This window comes from Thamnophis sirtalis, unplaced genomic scaffold (assembly GCF_051295495.1).
Source record: "Thamnophis sirtalis isolate CommonGarterSnake01/CBP01778 unplaced genomic scaffold, rThaSir2_p1.2 scaffold_3, whole genome shotgun sequence".
Taxonomy (NCBI): Eukaryota; Metazoa; Chordata; class Lepidosauria; order Squamata; family Natricidae; genus Thamnophis; species Thamnophis sirtalis.
This window is the reverse complement of record NW_028261383.1, coordinates 170,770,321-170,792,513: the sequence shown is the minus strand read 5'-3', so window position 1 is coordinate 170,792,513 and position 22,193 is coordinate 170,770,321. Positions and strand designations below refer to the sequence as shown.

Sequence of the window (22,193 nt, the reverse complement as noted above, 5' to 3'; positions counted from 1 at the left end):
CATATAACAATTGAACATTAAACCTGTATGGACTGATTGGTACTCACTATACATGAGAGTTTCATTTTGAACAGTTTGTCAAATATTGCAGGACAGTGTTTTTTTTTAATTATCCTGCCTTTTTTTCATTTACAACCCAAGGCAGCAAACATATTAATACTTCTTCACAACATCATCCCTGTGAGGGGAGTTGGGCTTTATACTTTTTAATTAGGAAATAAACTTCATAGAACTTAATGGATTTTTTTTTCTGTGTAGTCCATGGTTGTAACCCATATAGGAGGAAATTAATTCACTAAAGTCAGTAGGACTTATTTTTGATTAAAAAGTGATAGGATTGTGCTGTTAAAATGCTTTCTCTGCTTTCAGTGATCAGAATTTGCAAAAGAAATGGAGACAGAGGACAGCTTTGACTGATTAATGCACGTAGATAGGTTTTAGAAATATATACCTAAGAAATATCAGAAAACGTGAAAGAATCTGAAATACATTTGGAAAATTTATATAGGGATATCCTTAAACAACATGCACACCAATTTGCCCTTTTTATAGTTATTCTTTTTTGATGTTGTCTTTTGGGATTTATCACACGTGTAAGATACAAGTGCATGGATGGCATGAATATACATGAAATATGCTTTGTGTGGTTTAACATAAAAGTCAGTCTGATATACTGTCATGTTTTTATGTCTCAAAAGAGGAAAGAAAAAATTAAGTCATTGTGTGTAAAAGGGCAGGTTGACAAAACAAAGAAAGAAGATTAAAATTTTCACATTTTCCATATACCACTTTATAGTCAGAAAAAGAAGAAGAAAAAAATACCCCTGATAAGCAGATTGGGCTATGACAACAACTGTGGCTTTGACAGTGGCTTCCTCACAATATAAATACTGATTTGTTTTTGAGGATTCTTCACTATATATCCATCCACTGACCTCATCTGATCTGAAAAGCAAAGCCCCCCGGCGGTAAGTTCACTTGGCTTTCCAATTATTCTGAAAAACCGAACTATCAAAAGATTTTATAACGTGTTTTATTTTTTTAAAAACCAATTGGATCACCTACATCGCCAACTGTATTCTATCCAATTCAAAATAGCATCTCACAATACTTGAGGGGACATTTAGATTTTCACAAAACGTGGTTTACTCAACCAACTCTGTGGATTTTATATAAACCAATATAAATTCGATACAATGTTGGCTCCAAAATTCAGGATGTGTGCCGATGTTGTCAATGTCAATGAGATGTGCAAATTGAGATGGCATTAATACCGACACTTCTGATACCAATACAAACTTGAAATGGTATTTTGCAACAGGATCTCAACGAACGTTGCAAAAGGAATTGACTTGTAATATTAATTATCTAAATCCTGGCTTCTTAAATACTGTAGTTAGGAAATATGTATTGGGGGGGGGGATTTCAATGTGTTTAAAATATATTCAGATTTTCTGAATAAGCTCAATGCCTTGATATATGATATATGAGAAATGCCCTCTTAAATTCATTTATTTTAATTGAGATATGCCGGGTCGTATTCTAAAATTCCATGTTAAAAAATGTCAGATCCAGAGACTGTATTTTTTCTCAGGCATTCCTGTATTTGTTATAAAGTTGTAGCAGTTTGAAAGAATGGAAAACTTCCAGAACTCTATGCATCTGATGCAATGAGCTACAGTTCACAAAACCTTATGCAGTTTATGAAATTTGTAGTTAGAAAACATGCTATCAGATTTCTAAAGCAGACATAACTATTCTTTTTTTGTTTGTGTCATAGAAGCATGGGCTCCTCCAATTAAATTGCTTGTCTATAGGTTTAGGATCAAGAAAGAAAGAATTTCTTCTAACAGGATGGGTTTAATTTGGGAAAAGCCACTGTCAATGCAAGACAGTGATGATGCAGTGATTAATTCAAACAGCTACTTAAAATAATTATACAGAGTTATTAAAACCTATTAGTTTGGCTATGTGGAATTTGTATACTTGGAGGCAGCATGCCTAAAGATTAGATGCTGGACATAAATATCATAATGGCTGTTACTTTAATGTTTGTTTCATAAAAGCCTCTGGCTGGACAGTGATGAAACCAATGGTTGAAAAAATTGGAAAACGTTTTATGGATTTGCTTAAAAAAAGTCTTCATAACAGTAACAGATATGAAGGCATCTCTTCTATGAAAGAAAGAGAATGCAGTATTTGGCCTTCCACCGAAAATACCAGAGAAAGTTCCACATGATGAAAAATTCAATAATATGCAAGTAGCACTTTGAGGGGTGTGTGTGTGTGTGTGAATCTAAATTATCATTGAAGCAATTCACAATCTATGAATGTTTAAATTCTGAATTACTTGCCATTAAATCGAAACATGTTTTTCTGTTTATGTATTATTTAAATTCCTACCTCTAATGGTAAGCCAACATTCTTGTTGAAATATATGTGCCAATATAGATAAAATTACACATGCTATAATACATGTAGAAAACATTTCTTTTGTTTTTGGAATTGTAAATGTCTTATTTATTTGCATTAAAAATATAGAAAGTTTCTCTGAAAATGATGGAGGACTAGTTAACCAAGATTTTATCTCTCTGAACTATTGCGATCTGAAAAGGTAAAACTAGGATATATAAACAGTTCGCAAGAAAGAAAATAATAATAATAATAAAATCTTACAATCTCATGTTTTGACTTTAGGTTCATCTGTCCGTTGTGAATACAAGCAATTATGTGATAGTAGTTAACGTTTAAATGTCAGTCACAATTTATGTAATAAATAAATTTGACTTAATTTAAATTATATCAGATAATTTAGTAAACATATGAATTACAAAATCACAAATGGGTTTCCAGAACTCATATACTAAATCAGTTCAGGATCTATCTTGTAATTAATATTTTCAATATAAACTTTTGAAGATCAATGCTGTGACAATAGATTTTGCAGTTTTACAACTGTAACTGAGAGGTTGAAAGCAATACCGCATAGTACATAAAAATTAGGGTAATTTTTTGGCAAAAATGTAAACGAGAGGCAGGAATTTAATTTTTATTTTTTTCTTTTGCTCTGCTGCTTATTTCCACTCGATTTCCCCCCCCACAGAGAGTTTCAGATTTTGTGCTTCCCTGTTTTACAGATGGGAAAAATTGCAGAGGAGATATAGGTGGATCAAAGTAATTGTTCTGTGTTCTTGGTACTTCTGGTTTTTTTGAGTATTTGTACGCCACCAAAGCTGTTAAAGTCATTGTATATAATATTTACACTATGTAAAGTTTTGGATACATGCATTTATGCAAACTAATCCAACCCCTGGCTTAATCTATAAATTTAATGGTCAGTGAGTTGTAATTTCTGGATCATGCTTTGATTATAAGGTAAACAGCATTGCATATGATACAACAATGCAGAATTAGTTGTTCAATTTCCCATGAACAGAACTTCCTCAAAATTTAAAAAAAAATTAGTGGTTTTATTGAAATCTCATGTACAAAATGGTTGTACCACAGAATTTCAACGTATTATTTAATGTCAGCTTGGAAGGATTGTCTAATTCTATTATATAATAATTAACATGGACATCATGCATATAAGTATATTTTTAATGGGGACATTTTTACAGCTTTGGAATTAAAAGAGTTTGAAAAACAGATGGTTAAAATGGATTTTCATGGACCTTCCAAGGCTTTCTGCTGCCATTTATCCAAGAAAATCAGAAGGGAAAGTTCATTTAAGGATTGTCATTCTCACAAAATCCAGGTCTCTCTTTGTCTCTTTTTGTAACAACATTCAACCTTTAGCAGATAACTTCCAGCCTATTAATTTTAGGGCAGCCATTCAAACATGTCTTTCAAAAAGAGAAGCCAAGAAGTGGGACTCTTATAAATAACAGTTTTTTTTGTTTTATTCTTCAGGTATCCACATTTTTGTAATTGCAATTATAACGGATTTGTTGTTTATTGTGGTGTTATAGCCTTTTTACTGTAAGAGGGAAATGTAAATTGCTTAGAATCCCTTTGACTGAGTGTCATACACAATCTAGTAAATAAATTTAACAATGTTTATAGATAATCCTGATCTGTAAAAACTGCAGACCCTGTTCCATGAGGTGAATTTGAGAACACATGGTGTAAAATTAGGCATTTCTGGCTCATCCATTTGCCCAGAGGGGAATTTTTAACCCCATAGAAGGTGTTCAATACTTGGTTTGACGTACAGGAAAGTTTTTATGTATGGTATCAACCGCTTGTGACATACATTTTCGGGGAATGTGGACCAGCGGTTTGCAACTCATTGTGTGAAACGATTTTCTTCTCATTTCTTCAAAATAAGCGTAGGGTTTGGGTTTGCAAAGCATGCTGATGATGAGTTCAAAATTTCAGGAGGCAAATGAGTATTACTTAGGATGAAATAGGATGAGGCCAGGAACAGAAATACTATATTACAAGTTTGGGATTATAGGAGGGGATAGATTTTTACATTTTGATGACTCCTTTTCGCTTCCGCTGTGCAATACTTTCCACTGATAACAAATGCGCTACATGTTTTTTCATGTAGTCCTTAGAAAGTATGAAAGTCACAACTAAGTAAATTCCAAATCGTCACCTGCCAAGCAAATATTCAAAAGAGACACTTCTTGAAACAAACTAATTTAATAGACTTTTTTTAATCATTGCATTTGTTTCTGAACCAGTTCTAGGATCTACTATAGTTCCCTACTATAGTTTACTACTGAGATACTAACAAAGGCTTTTTGGTAATTTCAGTAATTTTTTTTTTTTTAGATTGAGAAGCAAAACATAATTCATAAAATAATAGTAAACCTAGAAAGATGAATATACATGTTATGGCCTATTTCTGCTTGAGGCATATGGAACTACATATAGGAGAGGATTATAGTATAATGTATTTAGTATGACCTGATTCTTCTACATTTGATTGATTATGTGCATTAAGTCAGTGATGACTCTTAAGTGATGTATTGATAGATTTTATCCATGAATACTTTATTACTTTGAAGTTATTTTTTCCTCCTTCCCTATTTACCTTTGTGTAAACCCACTGTGGTAGATCTGATTATTGAGGGAGAGCTGTCTTTCCCATGATAATTTCTTTTTCAAGAACATTATATATTCATTTTTCTAAAGGATTTGTTTCCTACCAATAAACGTCACATATTTTTGGAAACTGTATGTATTTAAGCATGGCACGACAAAACCGCGCTGGTCAAAAGCACGGCGATAAAATCGCGGCGCTAAAGCCGCGACGTCATCACCGCGCATCATCACCGGCGCTTTAAAACGGCGCCGCGGCAGAAAGCCAACTTCAATTAAGGTAAGCGTTAGGATTAGGTTTAGGGGTTTGTTTTAGGGTTTGTTTTAGGGTTAGGTTTAGGGTTAGGTTTAGGGTTAGGGTTAGGGTTAGGGTTAGTTTAGGGTTAGGTTTAGGGTTAGGTTTAGGGTTAGGTTTAGGTTTACGGTTAGGTTTAGGGTTAGGTTTAGGGTTAGGTTTAGGGTACTGAGTGCTTGGGAATGCGCGATTTTGCCCTCCGTGATTATGTCATCGCGGTAGGGTCGCGTTTTTTCCTAGCGCTTAGAACGGCGCGAATTAGTCTTCACGCTTATGTCTCCGCGCAGAAGGGCTTCACGGATTTGTGGTGGAACCGTATTTAGGTGCAATAATTTTTTTTAGAAAGTTTATTTCATTCAGAAATTCTGCAGGTATACATTCAGGAGATATGCCTGTGAACAATTTGTATTTTCAAATATCTATATTGTATGCATAGAAGGGGTTTATTTTAATGATTGATGTTTATTATTTCAAAAGAGGTTTTATGATATGTTAAAAATGAATGCTGCACCTTTTTAGCTCTATTTTATCACCTGGCAAAACACTTTCATATGCCAATGACCATCAATTCCCTGAGGTTAACATATATTTGGATTACTGAGAAAAAAAATATTTTTTTTGTAGCAAATTTGCGAGATTGGGGAAAATGTGCAAACATAAGTTATAAGCAAATATGCACACTCATTTATAAAATCCAAGTAGAGCAAGCTTCTCAATGAATACACATGGATGTTTAAAGCACATGTCATATATACAAGCCATCTTTTCTTTTTGGACTTCACACTTTCCTGCCACACTTTCTACTGTGGAAAAATGGGAGGGGGATTATATGGAGTTGGGTGATATGTAGCCATAATAACATTCTTCTTAGAAAGTCAAGGTCATCTTTCTCTCTGCACCTGGCCGGAACTGGATGGGTGGAATCTGTCTTCATGGCAGTGGAAGATTGGATCATGATGTGATGAACATATGGGTGTTGGGGCAGGATCTTCAACTTCCAACTGGGTGGGAAAACCAGGAAGCTCTCAGATTCGGGTTTTCCCAGATGTGCCAACATGACATTTCTAATAACGTGGAACTTTGAGGAAACAAAAGCCTCAGAGTTTTATTTCGTTGGGTTTTTTTTCCTTGTAATAAATTAGGATTTCATCTATTTCGGGGTTTTTTGAGGTTTGATAATAGCAAAAACAAGTAGCACGGTTTCCTAAGAAATTGCAAATTTGGCTGAAATTTATATTGCACAGCTGGTTTAAAATAGGGAAAGTAATGATTCTACAGTTAAATTATTTTCGAAAGATTGAGACTGTTTAACAAAACAGTGCACATACAAACTAGAATAAAACTACAACTTTTAGGATGCCTCGCAGTCTCCTATATTAAGCTAAGCTGCCATTTCCTTCGTGGAAAAGGAGACACAGCAAACAGGATAAACTGCCTACAACTCCCAGAAGGCTATGCAGAAAAGAGCCACAGCTTCTTTGACGCGACCCCTTTCTGGAAAAATAAAATTATACTATACTTTTATATGCCTCCCTCTCACTATCAAGTGACTCTGAGCAGCTTGCACAATTAAGTTGTACAGTATAGTGTTGTGGCCCGGCAGGAGCCATTGGAGCTGCCACCAGACTCTGACAGCAAGGGGTCTTATGAGTCAGCCCTGGAGGAGGTGGAGGACCCTGGACAGAGTTCCGACTCCGAGAAGGGCGTGGAGAGACTGGTTGGCCACCAGGTGGCCCCTGAGCCTTGGATCAGTGGGGAGGAGACAGGAATGAGTGATCCAGAAAATACCTGTGAGTTGTTCCAGGATGCACGCCGTCAAAGGGTTACACGGCATCAAGAACAACTGCGTAATCACCAGAGGTGATTACGCTCAGCTGATGCTCATTAAGATCCTCTCCTGATTATAAAAGAGACTGCTTGGGCCACGCCCTTTTGCAGAAGTCAACGTTCACGATTCAGAGAAGCCAACTTGGAGAATTGGTTTGCTGTGAGAGTTTGTTTGCATTGCTGCCTAGGTTTGTAGGACTTGCTGCCAGGATGCTTATCTCTTTGTTTATTTTGGGCTTGCAGCCAACGAGAGTCTGGACTGATTAAAAGTATTTAGGAAAAGAAAGGAAGGAGGGAAGGAAGAAAGGAAGGAGGGAAGGTATGTGAGAAGGAGGGAGGGATGGAGAGAGGAAAGGGAGGGGGAAGGAAAGGAGAAAAGGAGAAAAGAAAGGAGGGAAGGAAGGAGGGAAGGAGGCAAGGGGGGAGGGAAGAAAGGGGAGTGGAAAAGAAGAAACGAGGGAAGGAAAGAGGGAGGGAGGGAAGAAGATTCCTAACCTTTGATGTCTATAACGATTTTGATATTATGGGAATATCTCGAAACGTAGTCAAATGTAAAGCAAAACAGTGGTGGATGTTGTATTGTCTTTTACAAGTTATTGATTGTTGTATTTTTCTTTTACTAATAAAAATAAATACATTATTTTTTTTTTAAAAAGTATTCTTCTTTACGTTTGTGTTTTGGCTTTCGTTCCTGGACGGAGAAGGGGGGGCGGCGGTCAAAACAGTAATCCTTTTAAGGCAATAGGAAACTCTGCTTTCTAGTTTGAGGAGAGTTTTAGAATGTATGTAGATTCTCACTCACTCACTCACTCGACGCCTCTTCACCCAACGTGGGTATAGGCGACTTCCATGGAAAGTTATGGCGATCCATGGAAGCTGTTTCGGCTGCATATACCCAAGGGGACGCCAGTCCCAAGGGTCGACAGAGCCCGATTGGTGGGAACAGGGGGCACCACGTGAAGGCCGGGTTGTCGTTTGATAGTTGAGAGGCTATATTTGGCGCATCAACTATCCTTGCCCCCCTATGTAGATTCTAGATTGTATGTAGAAAGTAGACTATAATGGAATTACCCTCTGTTTTTGCAAATATTTCAGGTAATACCGTAAGACTTTCTTGGGAATAACAATACTGGAATTGAGAGGTTGTGAAGCCATCACACATGTTGAAAGTATATGTATATTATTTTTAGAAAAATGGAAATAACATTTGCCCTTCTCTTTGTTTCTCTGCTAGAATAGCAAAAAGTGTGTTTTTCAAATTTTTATGTCAGAAAGAGAGAGAGGAAGAGTCCAACGCAGTTACTGACATTGCTTTTCTCCCCCAGCACTTTTAAGACTTGGGTCTTGACCATATAGGGGCTGCCCTTGAAGAGCATTCGGCGACTTCAGCTAGTCCAGAATGCGGCCGCGCGAGCGATTGTGGGTGCACCTCGCTTCACCCACGTTACACCTATCCTCCGCGAGCTGCACTGGCTGCCTGTCGATCTCCGGGTGCGCTTCAAGGTGCTACTTATCACCTATAAAGCCCTTCATGGTAGTGGGCCTGGGTATTTGAGAGACCGCCTACTGCCAATTACCTCCACTAGACCGATACGATCGCATCGATTAGGCCTCCTCCGAATTCCATCTACTAGCCAGTGCAAACTGGCAACTACCCGGAGGAGAGCCTTCTTGGTGGCTGCTCCGACCCTCTGGAACGAACTCCCCGTGGAGATTCGGACCCTCACCACCCTCCAATCCTTCCGCGCCGCTTTGAAGATCTGGCTGTCCCGGCTGGCCTGGGGTTAAGATTCCAACCCCACCCGAATTGTGTGAGTGTTGTGCTCTCTTCTAATATGTTGTATTGTTTCCATATTGGAATACTGTTTGTCTTCCCCCCCCCTCCCTTTTTGAATTGTGAGCCGCCCTGAGTCCCCCCAGGGAAAAGGGCGGCATACAAATAAAGGAAATTTAAAAATATATATATAGAAAAAAGATGGTTGAAGCGTACGTTAATTTAATTAAATTTTATTCCAGATATCACCAATTCTCAATGCCTGGTCCCAAAGCACCCTGTTCGCAAAGTTCCAAGATAGTATTTCAACCTAGCCTGAGAATAACTAACCAGAATCGACCATCTGTGGTGATACGGGCTGCATCATATAAGCAACCAGTAAGTCATTGTATGTGACAGTGAAGGTGGGCCTGTCATGTAGCTGGTGCATCCATTTCTGTTGTTTTGCTATTTTGCTTTCATACAAGGTTTTTGTGGAAGTGGTTTGGCCATGCCTGCTTCCTAGAGCTGAGGGAGACCGTCCAGTGGTGGGATTCAGCCGATTTGAACCGGTTCACTAGAATCGGTTGTTAACTGTTTGGTCAGTTCGCCGAACCGGCTGAAGCTTCACCCCATTTGGGCCTGGAGGCCTCCCTGGCTTGTTACAGGCTGAAATGGAGCCTCTGTGAGCCTGATCCAGGTCTCCTAGGCCCCAATCAGGCCTCTGGAGCCCTTTTCTGGCCTTTTACAGGCCAAAATGGAGTCTCCATGGGCTCACTTATTCCTCCCCAGCCCAACGGGGCCGGGCGTCCATCACATGCATGCACGCAGCATGCACGCAGCACGAGCGTGCTTACTTACTACCTGCGACACTCCAACTGCTCAGTGGAGTGTCGTGCAGGTAGCGTACACTCTGTGCGCGTAAGACCCAATCAGCTCAAATACAGATAAGGAAGGTGGGTGGGCCCTCCAGAGCAGAGTACCAGCAGGCACTGGTACACCTGTACCGGAGTGTACCGGTCGTATCCCACCACTGATAGGCAGGCTCTATTATTTTTGTAACTGGAGGATTCCCTGCATAATGAGAGTGAGGAAGTCCTGCCTTAGCACCACACAAGTCCCATGTCATACCCATCCCGCCTACTCCCACCCAGTCACATGACCACCCAGCCGGTCATTAAGGCATAGAACCAGTTGTTAAATTATTTGAATTTAATTCACTGATTAAATTCCACTGAAATCCACATTCTCCAGAGATAGTAGCTTGATCTTGGGTATGCATGTAATTTATCAAAAATGTTTTTAATACTACCTTTCTTGGCAGTATTCATTTTCTAATAAAGGAGATATGATTATAAAAGCACCAGTTGTTTACACACTGGACATAAATATATGTACAACGTTAGCTTACCAGATAATAGAAGATCAAGAGATAACTTTGTGTTTCTACTTCTTTGCAGTTCTAGCTCATTAGCAAGTCACAAAATTTTCCGCACAATCCACTGAACTGCTGTACAAACTAATGGGTTACCTATATGCTCATTAGCCTTTAGAGTGACATGTGAACTAATTCTATACTTTTGGGGCCATCAAGTGGCAGATATTTGCCTTGTAAAATGTTGAGAATCATAGAGCTGTCTGGACCCAGCAGTAAAGGGCATAGTTTAAAAATGTGTGCTGAACATGTGTCCTGGATATAAGGAGAAAGGTTAAGAACGGTTCTGCTTTATCCTCATTGGACATCCTTCACAAATCGGTTCCACCACAAAACCGTGTTCGACTAATCCGCGCTCGACGAAACCGCGTAGCTGACGTCATCAAAAGCGCGACAATGCTAAACCTAAAATTAACCCCTAAACCTAAACCTAACCCCCCTAAACCTAATCCTAAATCTAACCCTAAACCTAACCCTTAACCTAACCCTAAACCTAACCCTTAACCTAACCCTAAACCTAATCCTAACCCTTAACCTAACCCTAAACCTAACCCTAACCCTTAACCTAACCCTAAACCTAACCCTAACCCTTAACCTAACCCTAAACCTAACCCTAAACCTAAACCTAACCCTAAACCTAAACCTAACCCTAAACCTAACCCTAAACCTAACCCTTACCTTAAGTTGAATCGGCTTGCTTTCAAAACGCTATTTAAAGCGCCCTTCTTTCTCCATGCTCACTCTTGTCGCCCTGTTGATGACATCAGCGACGCGGTTTAATCAGGCGCGGCTTAGTCGAGCGCGGTTTTGTCGTGCCACATCACAAATCCAGATGTGTTGGGGCTCGGACTATGAGTTAGGTAGGCTTAGAAACGCTTCAAGATTTGGGGCTTGGCGTTCCAGTATTCAGTTTTTACTCCACACATTTTTTTACTCTCCGCAGAACACCCATGTGGATAGGAGTCAGCAGCTGCAATTCCCCCTGCCACTTTCTGGCTCAGTCTTGCCACCAAATCTTCAGCCGGCAAGCTCAAACCATGACTTAACATCTCGTAAGTAGAAGCTGGGAAAACGGCACCTGTAGCAGGGGTGGGTTTCTCGCCCCGTTCCAACCAGTTCGGTTGGAATGGGGCCGGCGGCGTCCTCGTGCACGCGCGCAGTGCACGCATGCGTACTAGCATCTGTGCGATGCTCCAGCTGCTCCTGGAGGATCGCGCAGGCGCTGTATGCGTCCTGCACATGCGTGGAAGCGCAGAACTCGTCAAAACCGGGTAAGAAACGCGGGAGGGCGGGTGGAGCCTTCGGCATTCCCGGAAGTTACTTACTTCCGGGTTCGCCGACCAACCGGTTCGCAGGGACCGCCGCGAACTGCCTGAAACCCACCCCTGACCTGTAGCCTGGAGCTTCTTCCCTGCCAAGGTGGCGCAGTGGTTAAATGCAGCACTGCAGGCTACTGCTAGATCAGCAGGTCAGCGGTTCAAATCTCACCGGCTCAGGGTTGACTCAGCCTTCCATCCTTCCGAGGTGGGTAAAATGAGGACCCAGATTGTTGGGGGCAATATGCTGACTCTCTGTAAACCGCTTAGAGAGGCCTGAAAGGCCTATGAAGCGGTATATAAGTCTACTGCTATTGCTATTGCTATTGCTATTGCCTTCCTCCTCTTCCTAACCAGTTTTGTTTTAGGGATTAACACTGGGAAAAAGGACTGGGCTCACCAGTCTGCTCTTACTACATCTGCCATCAGAGAAAACGCCCAAGGAAAGCAGCTTCGCACAGATGCCACCTCTTGCCTGCACCAGTACCAGGAAAGGTGAGGCAGTCCATCTTCATTACCTCTGCCTACTTCTTCCACCAAAAGCATCCCTCCCAGATATCTCTGCAAATATTAAAGCGGAAGCTTTGCTGTTTCCCATTGCAATTTGTTCCTCTGCTGCGCTTCTCGGTGTTCAGAAAGTTTTGCTAATCCTTTGAATAGCAGAAGATGAATGCTACAGATGGAATTATAGGCTGACTCGTCCAACAAGGTGAGATGATTCCTGGGGAATCAAGCTGGCTGGATGCACCATTTGAGTTGCTCCATATGTTCTGGGAAAAAAGGGGTAGCGGTTAGGGCATCAAGTCAGAAACTGGGAGACCATGAGTTCCGGTCTTGCCTTACACACAAAACCAGTTGGGAGACTTCAGGCAAGTCACACTTTCTCAGTTCTAGGGCATAGACAATGGCAAACCACTTCCAAAAAACCTTGCTAAGAAAGCTGCATGGATTAGTACAGGCAATGGCCAGGAGTCAAAACTGAAAGGCTCATTGTCACTACTCGATATTCAGTTGTTGGTCTACTTGCTTCTGTACAGGGAAATTGATCTCTCTGTGGTGATTTTATCTTGTCCTCTGGCAGGGAAAAAAAAGTGTTTGACCATGTCTGCATTCAGCTTACTTACGGTAATAGGGGTTCACCGACAAAAGGGCGAACGACTAAACCACTGTGACAAAACCGCGTGTTCTAAAGCGCTCTGACGAATGAGTGCTGAATCGTGCCGACAACAGCGCGGTGACAGAAGCGCGCTGTAAAACTGAACCTAACCCTAATCCTAACCCTAACCCTAACCCTAACCCTAAACCTAACCTAAACCTAACCCTAACCCTAACCCTAACCTTGGCAGAATCTGATGGGAGAAGAATGGAATAGCAATAGCAATAGCAGTTAGACTTATATACCGCTTCCTAGGGCTTTCAGCCCTCTCTAAGCGGTTTACAGAGTCAGCATATTGCCCCCAACAACAATCCGGGTCCTCATTTTACCCACCTTGGAAGGATGAAAGGCTGAGTCAACCTTGAGCCGGTGAGATTTGAACAGCCGAACTGCAGAACTGCAGTCAGCTGAAGTAGCCTGCAGTGCTACATTTAACCACTGCGCCACCTCGGCTCTTGAAAATGTTGCACATATAGGCTAGACAGCTGCATGAAAAAGTTTTCCAATTATACACAAATTTTTCCCTGTATAGATAACCTGATTTGGAGAGCTGAGTTTACGGCTTCATGTATGCTCATTCATTAGTAACGTGGCAATACGTGGGCCCCATACCACAAATACAACGAAGGCATGCTTGTTTTAAAAAGTTGCTGGGGATGAATTCTAAAACATTTTTAGTACGCTAACCAGCCAGTATGGTTGAACAAATGAATTTATGTTGAGACAACCTGAGATAAGAGATACTGATGTCTGAGAACTAACTGGGCGGTATAGGGCTGTTATTTGCTAGCTTCTGCCCTAGTTAAGAGCCGAGGTGGCGCAGTGGTTAGAGTGCAGTACTGCAGGCCACTTCAGCTGACTGTTATCTGCAGTTCAGCGGTTCAAATCTCACCGGCTCAAGGTTGACTCAGCCTTCCATCCTTCCAAGGTGGGTGAAATGAGGACCCAGACTTTGGGGGCGATATGCTGACTCTGTAAACCGCTTAGAGAGGGCTGAAAGCCCTATGAAGCGGTATATAAGTCTAACTGCTATTGCTATTGCTATTCCATTCTTCTCCCATCAGATTCTGCCAACCTGGTGTGGCCCCTCTCCTCTGCTCATGGACAAAGACAGTCTTTTAAATATAAGAGTTGCCCTTAGGATGCACATTATGGGCTGTTTAGAGATTGACCAAAATAATAACTCAAATTGTGCTGTGAAGGGACATTCTCCTTGGCTTGGGTGGCTTTTCACTTTGCTCTGTGTCCAGATAGGCTCAATTCCTCAACTGACACATTCAGCCAGGTCCCTCTTTCAGCCAAGGAAATATTGCTACCATGGTGCCCCACCACCACCAAAGCTCCACTACCAGAACCTCCAAGTATTAACCTCTAATTTGACGGTCAAGGACAGAACATTAGGAACTAGCAACATTGATTACTCTACAGATAGTTCTCGATGTACAACACTTCATTTAGAGTCTATTCAAAGTTACAATGGTACTGAAGAGAGACATGACAGTTTTTCATAGTTAACGACTATTGCAGCATCTCCATAGTCGTGATCAGTGGTGGGTTTCAAAAATTGTTCAAACCTACTCTGTGGGTGTGGCCTCCTTTGTGGGAGTGGCTTGCCACCCATGTGACTGGATGGGAGTGGCTTGTTGCCCATGTGACCAGATATGAAGATGCTGACGACACTTGTCAGAACCACCTTAAATTACCCACACACAGCACTGGCATGCATAAGAATAGGATGTAAACTTGTTTTTTAAAAGGCATCTTTGGTTTGCGTTAAAACAACTTCAACCCACGCAATGTTCTGATTGCACCACAAACGCAGTAGTCATCCTTACCTTTCACAGAGGCACTGAGGTTTATAAATATGAGCATGATAGTGTAGAATAATCATATCCCAGGACCAGTGGTGGGTTTCAAAAAAGTTTGGAACCTCTTCTGTAGGTGTGGCCTGCTTTCCGGGTCCACTGGTGGAACCTCTTCTAACCGGTTCGGTAGATTTGATGAACCGGTTTTACCGAATAGGTGCGAACTGGTAGGAACCCACCTTTGGTCGTGATCCAAATTCAGATGCTTGGCAATTGACGTATTTATGATGCGTCCCAGTGTCATGTGATCACCTTTTGCGACCTTCTGACAAGCAAAGGTAATGGGGAAGCCAGATTCCCTTAACAATCATGTTACTAACTTAACAACCATAATGATTCTTTTAACCACTGTGGCAAGAAAGGCCATAAATATAGAGCAAAATTCACTCAACAGTTGTCTCACTTAGCAACAAAAATTCTGGGCTCAATTGTGGTCATAAGTTGAGGACTACCTGTAGTATCAATTTTAAGTGCACAGAGTGGCTATTTTTATAATGCATTTTCTTTCTGCAATCTAATCTGAACAGTACCAAAAGCAATTCTTAACAGCTGCTGACAATCTTACTGTTCTATTAGAATTTCACACCTCTGCATTTCTGCTCTACGATTTTAATAGCTACACAGATTTGCAGCACATAAATTTAATTGGGAAAGACAAAAGAAAGCTTCTGTTTCCAACCTCAAATTATGTTCTTTTAGTTAAGATTCCACCTCTAAATCATAATTGCAACCTGTAGTGAAGGTTAAGACCCAGAGCTCTAATCCAAGTTCCGATGAACCATCCCCACAAAATGAGAATGCAACTCTTTCAGACTTGTTTCTGGATTTCTCAGCTTTTTCTTGAAATGTCTTGCACTATCAACTTTGAAAGGAAGGCCTATGATTGGTGATGACTCTGGCAATTCCTGTTTCTGTATTCAGTGGATGGAAGGAGGATTCTAGGCTGAATGCAATCATTTACACCAGTGGTGGGTTTCAAAAATTTTTCGAATCTACTCTGTGGGTGTGGCCTCTTTTGTGGGAGTGGCTTGTTGACCATGTGACCGGATGGGAGTGGCTTGCCGCCCATGTGACCGGATATGAAGATGCCGACGACACTTGTCAGAACCACCTCAAATTACCTCACACACAGCACTGGCATGCATAAGAATAGGATGTAAACTTGTTTTTTAAAAGGCATCTTTGGTTTGCGTTAAAACAACTTCAACACGCGCAATGTTCTGATTGCACCACAAACGCAGTAGTCATCCTTACCTTTCACAGAGGCCCTGAGTTTTATAAATAGGAGCATGATAGTGTAGAATAATCATATCCAAGGACCAGTGGTGGGTTTCAAAAAAGTTTGGAACCTCTTCTGTAGGTGTGGCCTGCTTTCCGGGTCCACTGGTGGAACCTCTTCTAACCGGTCCGGTAGATTTGACGAATCGGTTCTACCAAATAGGTGCGAACTGGTAGGAACCCACCTCTGATTTACACCCACCAAGCAAAACAAAATGTTGCCCTACTGCTTCTTCAGGATTCTGTCTTGAAGTTGGCCCTGATTAGAAGCAACCATAGAAGTTTCAGTTTCACATGCCTGGATGAACGCAATCAAGCTGTCTATATTCTGCACAAAGTAGTTATTACGCTGCTCCATCTTGCCCAATGTGCACGGGTAACTCAACAGTGAAATACCACCAGAGAATGACCATTAAAAAAAACCCAAACCCTTGAGGGTCAGTGATCAATATGGTCTGAAAAAAGTGGTAGTTGGGTGATATGACTAAAATGGTCTGTGGTGGTTGTTGTTGTTTGCAGAGTCACATACAGGGGATGCAGAGCAGATAATACTGAGTGGCAAATTCAAGAGGAGTTGGTGCGCAAATTAGAAGATCAGGTGAGTGCGATCTTGAAAGAAAGGGACATGCTTAAAGGAAATCACATTCCTCTGACTAATCTAACTGCACCTAGCCTACACCATCTTCCATAATTCTTAGTTATGGCGATAGCAATAGCAATAGCAGTTAGACTTATATACCGCTTCATAGGGCTTTCAGCCCTCTCTAAGCGGTTTACAGAGTCAGCATATTGCCCCCAACAACAATCCAGGTCCTTATTTTACCCACCTCGGAAGGATGGAAGATTGAGTCAACCCTGAGCCGGTGAGATTTGAACAGCCGAACTGCTGAACTGCAGTCAGCTGAAGTAGCCTGCAGTGCTGCATTTAACCACTGCGCCACCTCGGCTTTGCTAGTTGGGGGATTCTGGGAGATAAAGCCCATAAAACTGAAGTACCCAAGATGATCTAAATCAAATTGAATTCTCCAAGTTATGTCACTTCCATAACCAAACACAAATAACAATTAATTTTAATTCAAATTCTTTTAAAAAATGTGTCATTGTTAATTTTAATTGGGTTTGGGGATATCCTATTTAATTTCTTTTTAACTTTTGTAGTATGTTTTTCTTTTAATGTTGTACGCCGCCCTGAGTCCTTGGGAGAAGGGCGGCATATAAATCGAATAAACCTCAAACCTCTTCCAACAACCGGTTCTCTGAACTGCTTAGAAAGTTAACCATCGGTTCTCACGAATAGGTGCGAACTGGCTGAATCCCACCACTGAAACTGACCTTAGTTTCCCCGTCTTTGTTCTGTGATGCAGCTGGCACAAGAAAAGCAGAAACTGGCTGTTATGAGGGCAGAGCTAGCATTGACCTCCCATTCACAGCTTCCATATGGGTCAGGGCTGATCTTCTCACCGCAGACCAAAGGGCCAAGGAGTGAACTTGTGAATGGGATCTGTGTTTCCAATCACCATGGGTTCTACAGCAATTCAGGTGAGAAGTGCGTTGTGGGAGACTGGAGGCAGGATTCCATTTTCTAAATTTCAAATGTTAAGATTACAGATGTTTGCTATTTGTCCAGAACAGGGTGGACAGTTGCAAAAACCCACCTGGGATGCATAAGGCTGAAGAGACAGCATTAAAAAAAAAGCAGAATGGTGTAGGTAGATCCATTTTGATTGGAACAGCTGGACCTACATTCTAAGTTCTGCTTCAGAATTCTAGTTTCAAACCGGAATGTAATCTAGGTTTTTACTTTAAACAAATCAGAACAATTTAATTGCTTAATATAGAGCAGTGGTTCCCAAACTTGGCAACTTTAAGACTTGTGGACTTCAACTCCCAGAATTCTCCAGCCAGCAGAGCTCTGCTGGCTGGAGAATTCTGGGAGTTGAAGTCCACAAGTCTTAAAGTTGCCAAGTTTGGGAACCACTGATATAGAGGAAGTGCCACTTAAAAGCTTCAGTCCATTGATAAACAAGTTTCTGTGCTTTATGAGACTGCTCAGCACAATGGTTAGAGCCAATAGGAAGCTAACCAGCTTCTGGATGTACCTATACAGTAGTGAATTTTTATTTGCTGTACTTGAAGACTTGCTACAAATTGTTGGTCAGCTTTTACATCTATAGAAGCAGTATCAGGTTTCTAATATTTAGAAAGAAAATGCCTTCACGAAAGCAGAAAGGAAATAGGACCGGAAGACTCCAGAAAGCAGAAGATTGATTGCCTGACTAACTACTTTTTGTCACCACAGTGAAAAACCCCAGCATGGACTATTACCGGCATACCACAACCCGCCCACCCTTCACATATGCTGCCCTGATTTGTTGGGTAAGTTATTGCAAAATATGCTAACTTCACACAAATAGCAAGAGATTATTTTAAAACGGGATGCATACTTTTGCAAACTCATTCTCCTCCAATCCTACTTTCTTAGAGTACTGAACGCACTTGCAAATGATGCTATGTTTCCTATGCTCTTGCCATACACATTTTCTCTTCTTAGCTACAGCAGTATCCCACATCCACAAATACCTATTCTCTGTATTTAAAAAGTCACATTTTACCAATAGCTATTTTTGTAAGCAGCAACTTCCAATGTCCTACAGAACGGTTCCACCACAATACCGCGAAGCCCTTATCCGCGGAGACATAAGCGTGAAGGGCTAATCCGCGCTGTTCGAAGCGCTAAGGAAAAACGCGACCCTACCGCAATGAAATAATCGCGGAGGGCAAATCCACGCCTTCCGAAGCACTCAGTACCCTAAACCTAACCCTAACCCTAACCCTAAAGCAAACCCCTAAACCTAATCCTAACCCTTACCTTAATTTAAATCGGCTTTCTGCCGCGGCGCCATTTTAAAGCGCCCTTCTGTTGCCGCGCTGTTGTTGCAGCGGTGATGACGTCGCGGCTTTATCGACGCGATTTTATCACCGCTATTTTGACGAGCGCGGTTTTGTCGTGCCACGCTACAGAACTGCAAAACTCTCTTTAAATAGGTTGTTTGGGGATGGTAAAAATAACATTGGGGCAAAGAAGCTGCTGGTTTCCCTTTGCACACAGACACACCAATATCCCTTTCAATAAACAGACACACTATGAAGTACTGATGCTATGATTTGCAGGCCATCCTAGAATCTCCCAAGAAACAACTCAACCTGAGTGAAATTTACCGTTGGTTCAACAATTTTGGCTACTTCAGACACAACACTCCTACCTGGAAGGTGAGTTGAACTCAGGTTTGAACTCAAAAGAGGAAAGATAAAACTGAAGTTTGTGGGAAAAGAGGTGCTTCCATATGAAATTGGCAAGAAAAACCAAAGGAACAGAAAAGAGAAAGAAATAGGTGCATTACAGCTAAGAAGATCCGTGTGAATTTACACATTACAGTGAATTTACACATTACAGCTAAGAAGATGTGTGTGAACTTCAGAATTTGGAAATAAGTCCCTCCTAAAGTATTTCAGTTTAAAATGTAAATGAATCACAGAAACACATCTGGTTACGATCAGAGTAAGTCACCTAGGCAAGATGGGCAGCATACAAGTGTAATAAATAAGTAAATAAATAATAGAGTTGGAAAATGAATATAAAAACATGAAAGAATAATACCCCCAAATTGGGCAAGACTATACAGAAAAAACTTCAGAAATACTGAAGGTAATTGAGTCCACTCTGTGTAAGAGTGAAAGATCTCATTTGCATGTAGATGGTGCTAGAAACCAAAGTCTTAAGACATCCCTGGAAAGCAAACCTATGTTTTGCTTAGCAATCCAAATGGAACATACTGGGATCGGGAGACCAGTGATCTGATTTGATAAGAGCAGCTGCTGTTATAGAATGTTACCTAGCTCTGTAATAGCAGTGATGTGCGGTGAGGTTTATGGCTGGTGAGGCAGTCCTCTCCCCCGACACCCCACTGACTAAAGCACTTTCTTTTTCCCCGCCTGAGCTCGCGCCAGCCCGCCTGAGCTCTGCCGCGAGCTCAGGCGGGCGAAAGAAAGTGCTTTAGTGAGTGGGGTGTCGCGGGAGAGGAGAGAATGCCTGAGCATTGCATTTATTAAAGAAAAAAAGGAAATTTGAAGGAAAAGAGGGAGCATGAGGTGGGGGGGCATCAGAAACGGAGAAAGAGGAGGAAGAGTGAGCGCGACGCTGCAGCTTTAAATAGAACGACAGAAATGAAGCCTCTAAAAAATGCGCCCTCTACTATGAGGCGGGAGAACTGCGTGCCTCAACTACCTCGGGATTTTTCAGGCTTTTAACCCTCGCTTAACTCTGCTCGAGCGCCTAAAGTCAGACTAGATGAGGCATGCAGTTCTCCTGCCTCATGGTAGAGGGCGCTTTTTTAGAGGCTTTTTTAAACAGGCAGTCATTCACCGCGTGGCAGCAGCTAGCTAGCCTAACCTCAGCACTCGCCTTTTCCCGTTTACATTTTTTTTCCTTTTCATGATTGACAGTGGTGAGGCTGTGCCTCCCCTGACTGCACGTCACTGTGTAATAGTCCCTAAACATATTCTTGCTAACAATTTATAGAAGATTTGCTTTAAAAAATAACTTCAGAACAGGCCAAATTTAAGAGGTTGAAAAACAAATAAAGGAGCATTAAGACCAGACTGTAAAAATAGCCTTGGCATATCTGCCCGTTGAAAGCATGAGAAAGGTGAGAGATTTTGGAAGGCAACCTGAATGAAGACGGGCTACCAAGAATGCAAATTTACACCGTGTACGGGCTCTGGGAAGTCGGGGGGGGGGGGAGGAAGGGAGATGGGGTCTTAGGGGGGAGGGGGGAGGGGGGAAATATAGTATGTGCTAGATTTTAAAGTAACACGATTGCACTTGTATACTGTTGCTCTTTAATTCTAGTGTAAAAATAGGACAAGCTGAATATATTGATAGATAGTAGAAATACACCGAAGGGAGGAGTAGAGGGACAGAAGAAAGAGGGGGAGAGAGGGTGGGAGAGAGGATTGGAGGCAGGGTGAGAAGGAAGGGAGGGAGTGTATCGGGAGAGAGGAGTGGTAGAGGGGGAGGGGAAGTAGGGTAGAGGGGAATGATGGAGGGAAGAAGGGAAGTTGGAGGGGGGCGAAAGAAAGGGTGTATGGAGGGTCTAAGAGGTACATTGGGTTTTTATTTTGGGGGGTACTTCTGATAAGAGGAATGGCTGTGTTTATTGTTTAATGTTATATGGCCCCGGTTATGCACAGTATATATGTGACTGTATGAAATGAAAATGGAAAATAAAACACATTTACACAGGTAAAAAAAAAAAAAGAATGCAAATTTAACTATTGCTGCCTTTTTTCAATCCGCAGAATGCTATTCGACACAACCTGAGCTTGCACAAATGCTTTGTGCGAGTGGAGAACGTCAAGGGAGCTGTTTGGACAGTGGATGAACTTGAGTACCAGAAGAAAAGAAGCCAGCGTTGTGCTACTTATCCATACCCGGTTCTGTTCAACCAAGGAGTAGGGGGTTCTGTTGCACCATTGGAATCCACTGCCCAGCCAAGAACACGTCTCTCCACCTTTCTGGTTTCCCAGGAGCCCCTGTGAGATGAGCTGACTCTCTCCCATCAGACACAAAGTCAGCAGTGTTCAAGATCCTGTTTCCAAGCTATGGATGGAGAAGCATCGAATTTGGAGGCAGAACATCTGGAAGCAGAGGCAGCCCGTGGCACGACAAAACCGCGGTCCACTAAAGCGCGGCCGATTAAAGCGCGTACCTGACGTCATCAGCAGCGCGACAAATAAAATTAAAAATAAATTAAATTAAAATTAAAATAAAATTAAAGCAAGCCGATTCACATAAAGGTAAGGGTTAGGTTTAGGGTTAGGTTAAGGGTTAGGGTTAGGTTTAGGGTTACATTAAGCGTTAGGGTTAGGTTTAGGGTTAGGTTAAGGGTTAGCGTTAGGTTTAGCGTTAGGTTAAGGGTTAGGTTTAGGGTTAGGTTTAGGGTTAGGCTTAGGGGTAGGTTTAGGGTTAGGTTTGGGGGGGGTTAGTTTAGATTTACACGTTAATTTTAAGTTTACTGCTCACAGCGTGCTGTTTTCGTCACGCTGTGATGACGTCACGTACGCGCTTTCGTCGAGTGCGCTTTAGTCTACCGCGGTTTTGTGGTGGAACCGAGGCAGCCTACACTGGCCACGCGCTGCAGTGTTCTGTTAATTCAT

The 22,193-nt window shown here is 41.7% G+C and overlaps 1 protein-coding gene across 1 annotated transcript; it reads left to right on the top strand.

Annotated features, from left to right (window-relative positions):
* Positions 1-9,206: 9,206 nt before the first annotated feature.
* FOXP3 (forkhead box P3) lies at positions 9,207-21,575 on the top strand. The gene is made up of 8 exons (XM_087708286.1): positions 9,207-9,326; positions 11,306-11,414; positions 12,047-12,173; positions 16,497-16,575; positions 17,342-17,516; positions 18,277-18,353; positions 19,149-19,247; positions 21,336-21,575. The coding sequence occupies exons 1-8, from the start codon at positions 9,207-9,209 to the stop codon at positions 21,573-21,575; spliced, it is 1,026 nt and encodes a 341-aa protein (XP_087564412.1).
* Positions 21,576-22,193: the final 618 nt, after the last annotated feature.

Excerpts from the sequence above, each read along its gene's own strand:
- FOXP3 (XM_087708286.1), top strand. The coding sequence starts at position 9,207 with ATGCCTGGTCCCAAAGCACCCTGTTCGCAAAGTTCCAAGATAGTATTT. Across the intron at positions 12,174-16,496 it reads CTGCACCAGTACCAGGAAAG|AGTCACATACAGGGGATGCA; the intron begins GTGAGGCAGTCC and ends TGTTGTTTGCAG. Across the intron at positions 19,248-21,335 it reads ACAACACTCCTACCTGGAAG|AATGCTATTCGACACAACCT; the intron begins GTGAGTTGAACT and ends TTCAATCCGCAG.